The sequence below is a fragment of the Quercus robur genome, chromosome 4 (genome assembly GCF_932294415.1).
Source record: "Quercus robur chromosome 4, dhQueRobu3.1, whole genome shotgun sequence".
NCBI classification, from domain to species: domain Eukaryota; kingdom Viridiplantae; phylum Streptophyta; class Magnoliopsida; order Fagales; family Fagaceae; genus Quercus; species Quercus robur.
The window spans coordinates 35,718,912-35,725,063 of NC_065537.1; the positions used below are offsets into that span (position 1 = coordinate 35,718,912).

The 6,152-nt window shown below is 32.3% G+C and overlaps 1 protein-coding gene across 1 annotated transcript; it reads left to right on the forward strand.

The window, feature by feature from the left end:
• The first annotated feature begins 4,479 nt into the window (after positions 1-4,479).
• Positions 4,480-5,496, forward strand: LOC126721807 (uncharacterized). Its single transcript, XM_050424873.1, has one exon. The coding sequence runs from the start codon at positions 4,480-4,482 to the stop codon at positions 5,494-5,496; it is 1,017 nt and encodes a 338-aa protein (XP_050280830.1).
• Positions 5,497-6,152: the final 656 nt, after the last annotated feature.

Below are 6,152 nucleotides of genomic sequence, written 5' to 3' on the forward strand. Positions count from 1 at the left end.
TGTCTACATTACATGTACGGAATATCTGGATTTGTAGAAAAATTGGAAATCTAGAATTGTGTAAATTTAACGAGAAATTGTGTACATTGTAAGTACGTATTGTCTGGATTTACAGAAAATTTGAATCTCCAGAATTGCGTAAATTCAACCGAAAATTGTGTACATTAAATTGCACAGAAAATTGTGTACATTATACATACGGATTGTCTGGATTTGAAGAAAATTGAATACCCAGAATTGTGTAAATTCAATGAGAAATTGTTTTCATTGTATGTACGAAATGTCTGGATTTGCAGAAAAATTGGAAATCAAGAATTGTGTAAAATCAACGAGAAATTGTGTACATTATATGTACGGAATGCCTAGATTTTCAGAAAAATTGAAAATCCAGAATTGCGTAAATTCAACAGGAAATTGTGTACACTATGTGTACGGAATGTCTGGATTTGGAGAAAAATTGAATATCCAAAATTGTGTAAATTCAACGGGAAATTAGGTACATTACAAGTACGGATTGTCTGGATTTGCAAAAAAATTGATTATCCAAAATTACGTAAATTCAACAAGAAATTGTGTACATTATAGTACATGGAATATTGTGTGCAATATATGTACAGGTTGTCTGGGTTTGCTAAAAAGTTTAATATCCAGAATTGCGTATATTCAAATGGAAATTGTGTACATTATATGTACACAATGTCTGGATTTGCAGAAGAATTGATTATCCAAAATTGCGTAAATGTACCAAGAAATTATGTACATTATATGTGTGAGATGACTTAACTTGCAGAAAAATTGAATATCATGAATTGCTTAAATTCAATGCAAAATTGTTTACATTATATGCATGAAATGTCTAGATTTGCATAAAAATTGAATAACCAGAATTGCATAACTTCAACAGGAAATTGTGTACATTATATATACGGATTGTCCGAATTTGCAGAAACATTGGAAATCCAAAATTGCGTAAATTCAACGGGAATCTTTGTACATTATATGTACTGATTTTCTAGATTTGCAGTAAAATTGAATACCAAAAATTTCGTAAATTCAATGAGAAATTGTTTAAAATATATGTTCGAAATGTTTGGATTTACCAAAAAATTGGAAATCAGAATTGTGTAAATTCATGGGAAATTGTGCATATTATATGTATGGACAGTTTGAATTTGCAGAGAAATCGAATATCCAAAATGGCGTAAATTCATAAGGAAATTGTGTACATTATATATAGGGATTTTCTGAATTTGCAAAAAAATTTGAAATCCAGAATTGCGAGAATTCAACGGGAAATTGTGTATATTATATGTACGGAATGCCTGGATTTGCAGAAAAATAGAATATCCAAAATTGTGTAAATTCAACGGGAAATTGTGTATATTATATGTAAGGATTATCTGGATTTGCAGAAAAATTGAATACCCAGAATTGCGTAAATTCAACCAGAAATTGTCTACATTACATGTGCGGAATATCTGGATTTGCAGAAAAATTGGAAATCTAGAATTGTTTAAATTCAACGAGAAATTGTGTACATTATACGTACGTATTGTCTGGATTTGTAGAAAATTTGAAACTTCAAAATTGCGTAAATTCAACCAAAAATTGTGTACATTAAAGTACGTAGAAAATTGTGTACATTATACATACGGATTGTCTGGATTTGAAGAAAATTGAATACCCAGAATTGTGTAAATTCAACGAGAAATTTTTTACGTTATATGTACGGAATGTCCAGATTTGCAAAAAAATTGGAAATGAAGAATTGTGTAAATTAAATGAGAAATTGGGTAAATTACATCTACGAAATGTCTAGATTTGCAGAAAGATTGAAAATCCAGAATTCATAAATTCAACAGAAAATTGCGTACATTATGTGTACGGAATGTCTGGATTTAAAGAAAAATTGAATATCCAAAATTGCATAAATTCAACGGGAAATTAGGTACATTACAAGTACAGATTTTCTGAATTTGCAAAAAAATTGAATATCCAGAATTACGTAATTTCAACAGGAAATTGTGTACATTATAGTGTAACACCCGCCTCACTTAAATTTAATTTTATTGCTTCTAAAGTGAAATTGATGAATTATTTAATTTATTGTGAAGGTGATATTATTTTATATTATGATACCTACAAAGAAAATAAATAAAAGATGTAACGTGAGAGTTATTTTGTGGATTATTCATATTAAACTTTTAGTCTCCTTATCAGTTAAGGACAAGGATAAGAGACTAAAACCTAATTGGATTAGGAGTTTAAGTGTTATTGGAATTCTTTAGAGTTCTGGCCCATCTAAACAACCTTAATATGAGTTTAGTGGGAATTGAAGTCTTGGGAGGCTTATTTAAGCTTTTAGTGGGTTTTATATTTGAGCCCAAGTGAAAATAATTTTAACGTGTTAGTAGGTTAGGGTTTCCTGCTGAAAGATAGAGAGAGAGAGAGAGAGACGGCAAAGTTACAAGAAACAAATCCTGCATCCGTATGGTCGTGTGGTCAGGTATACCTCTCTCTCAAACCCTCATGGAAATAACCTAGTTGCTAGAGCTTACGCATGGTAGTGGGGCTGGACTTTTGAATCTTGTAATCTATATTGTGGTCAAGTTCTAAACTTTTATCAATGCATGCTTCAGGTCACTAAGTCCTACGGGTAGGAATTAATTGGTGAATCTACTGTGTTCTTGCTATGGCTTACGGGTAGGATAGATCTTTGAATATTATATATATATATATATATATATATATATTTATATATATATATATGTTAGATAAACTTTCTAACACTCAGTGCATACTATAGTTTCTATGTCCTACGGGTAGAATTTTCTATGGATGATATATATTATTTTGGGTTAATATGATCTACAAGCATGTGATCATTTGGAAGCCAAATTGTACTGGGAGAATTTAATAATATAGAGATTTACATATTCGGCTCATTAGAATTGTTTACTAGGTATTGATTTTGGAGTACTTGATAAAGCAATTGAGTATTAGATTAGCTATAGTTTCAGAATGAGTAATGAAATACGAATTTTAAGAGTGAAACTTATATTTTTGTTGCTGCCTTAGTGTATCCTTTCTTATTGAGTCGTCTTGTGTTTATTTAGGTTCTAATTGATATTGTTTCAGACCGTTGAGGTGAAGCTTGGTTTAACAACTAGAGGTAAGTGGACTACAGATCATGACGTCTCTCAGGACGTTTATATCTATATATATTTATGGTAAAAATATATTTATATATAGATAATTGCAAAAGTGAAGTTTCCAAAAACTTATACTATTATCAATGCTTTGTACACATACCTAAATTTATTATTTCTTGAGTATTACCTTGAAACTGTATATGTTATGAATGACTCAAAACTATATTTTTGAGAAAGTATTTGTTATATGATATATGATTGGTATTGACAATATTGTAATAACGTAAGAATCTTTTCAAATAGTCAGTTAGACAGTCTGCAACCTTTGCCAACACAGGGTTAAGTGTTGGTCTTCGGCCGATGTAGTGTTATTGTGGTGTGGTGTAGTGTTATCGTTTGCTCTTTGGAGCCAGTGTTGCCTCTCTGAGGTTAGTGTTATTGTTCCCCATGGGAATCACCCACCGAGTGTTTAGCAGCTTATGTCTTTGTCTGGCTAATGTTTAATGTTTTCCACATCAAACTATTGTTTTATTGTTATTGGCTGTTACAAGTGGAAAAATTGTTTATTACTATATTAAATTGTTTCTACCTATCTAGTGTATTTTGGCCAATTAAAGTGGTTACTATTTTATTTATTGATTACAATATTATGTTAAATGTTTTGTAAAGACTATATTTTGTTAATGACACTAATGTTTTGTTTTGAAAGACATCCTCATGTTATGTAGTCTCTTATTGGGCTTCTAGCTCACCCCCCTTTCTCCACCCTTTCAGATTAGAGCAATGGAATATCTTTGGTGGTAGATCATTGGAGACATAGATTGAAGACTTCCTTTGGAGCTATATTAGTTGAGGGATTGTTTTAGTATATTTTCTTAGGATAGTAATTTTGGCATTTGTGGAACTCTTTGAGATTGTATTTGGAGACTTTATTCTTAAAGTTTTTGTTTTATGGATTTCATAGGAAAGATTTTGATTATTTGAAGTTTATTTGTGGATATTTAATTACGCTCTGTTCCATTATATTATTGTTGAGTATTTCTAAGACAAGTTGTGCATCTAAATCCTTGGTATGGGTTTGGGGTGTTACAGTTATGGTATCAGAGCATAGGTTTATGATTCTGTAGACTTATAGGTTTAATATTAAGATTATTTTGGAACAAGAGTGTGATCATTAGGAATTTTAATGTTAGAATTTTTTTGACCTTTCATAGTGTTTTTATTAGGAGCGTGTAGGAATGATTGTTGCACTATTTGTCTGTTGGTTTTGACCTTCAAGGATATTTAAAATCTGTACTTATGATATTTTGTTGTATTGCTTAGAGAGATGGCTCCACCAAGGAGGAACACAGGGAATGGTCAATCGAATGCTGAGGGAACCACTAATCTTCAAGCTATTATTGAAGCCATTGGGGGTTTAACCAATATAGTGCAACATCAAGTAGGAGCCACCAATCCAACTTGTGCTTTAGAGAAGTTTAGAAAGCTTGACCCTCCTACTTTCAAGGGTACAAAGGATCCAATAGAGGCTGACAACTGGCTTAAGGAGATAGAAAGACTCTTTAGGGCAATGGAGGTTAGTGATGGGCAACGAGTTATCCTTGCTGTTTTTGTATTGAAAGGTGATGCATTGGAATGGTGGGAGTCCACAGAGAGGACACATGGGAGAGAAGTTATAACTTGGAAGCATTTTATTGAGCTCTTTCGTAGGAGGTATTTTCCTGATAGTTTAATGGTCCAAAAGGAAGCTGAGTTTATTCGCATAGCACAAGGTACTCAATCAGTGTATGAGTATGAGCGGAAATTTGCTGAATTATCCCGCTTTGGTCCACACATGGTTGACACAGAAGCAAGGAAGGCTAGGCATTTTGAAAGGGGTTTAAGGGAGGAAATTCAAGGACCAGTTTCCATGTTCAAATTGGAAACATATGCAGAGGTGGTAGATCGAGCTCTCATAGCTGAGAGAAATTGCAATCGTCTTTCAAAGGCCAATGATCAGGAGAAGGATCCAAATCAAAGTAATTTTCTTAAGGGAAAGTCTAGTGAAATTTCATTCAAGAAGCAAGGGGTGCCCAATTCAAACAAGAAGGCACATAAGACTTGTCCAAGATGTGGAAAGGCTCATGGTGGAACATGTTATTTGGAGTCAAGAGCATGTTTTAAATGTGGCAAAACTGGACACTTTATCAAAGATTGCCCAGATCTGAAGAGTGAGCCAAGGGCTGAGCCTAATGATATAAATCATAGGCCAAAAATCCAAGGAAGAGTGTTTGCCATTACTGGGCAAGGTGTTGAGGAATCTAAGTCAGGTACCATCTCCTTATTTTTTTCTCTTATGAAGTGAAACAATGGTTGTTGAGTCTATGTAATTATTGTGTGGTTATAGACAATATAATATGGATTGGTTGGGAGCATATCATGTTGCTTTGAGTTTTACGGCCTAGTGTACTTTCCTTGGGGCGCTTTTGTTAAAATATATATATATATATATATATATATATATATATATATATATATATACATGCTAAGTTTAAGAAGTGACATTTGGTCAGATTAAGTGATATTTTTGAGGATTGTTTTGCAAATTTTAAGAGACAAGAGGTTGCATGCTAAATTGAGAAAGTGTGAGTGCTAGTTGAATAAAGTGGTGTTCTTAGGACATATGATCTTTAGAGATGGAATTACAGTGGACCCTACTAAGATTGAAGCACTAGTAAATTGAGGTATGTTTGAATTTTCGAGGACGAAAATTTTATAAGAGGGGGAGAATGTAACACCCGCCTCACTTAAATTTAATTTTATTGCTTCTAAAGTGAAATTGATGAATTATTTAATTTATTGTGAAGGTGATATTATTTTATATTATGATACCTACAAAGAAAATAAATAAAAGATGTAACGTGAGAGTTATTTTGTGGATTATTCATATTAAACTTTTAGTCTCCTTATCAGTTAAGGACAAGGATAAGAGACTAAAACCTAATTGGATTAGGAGTTTAA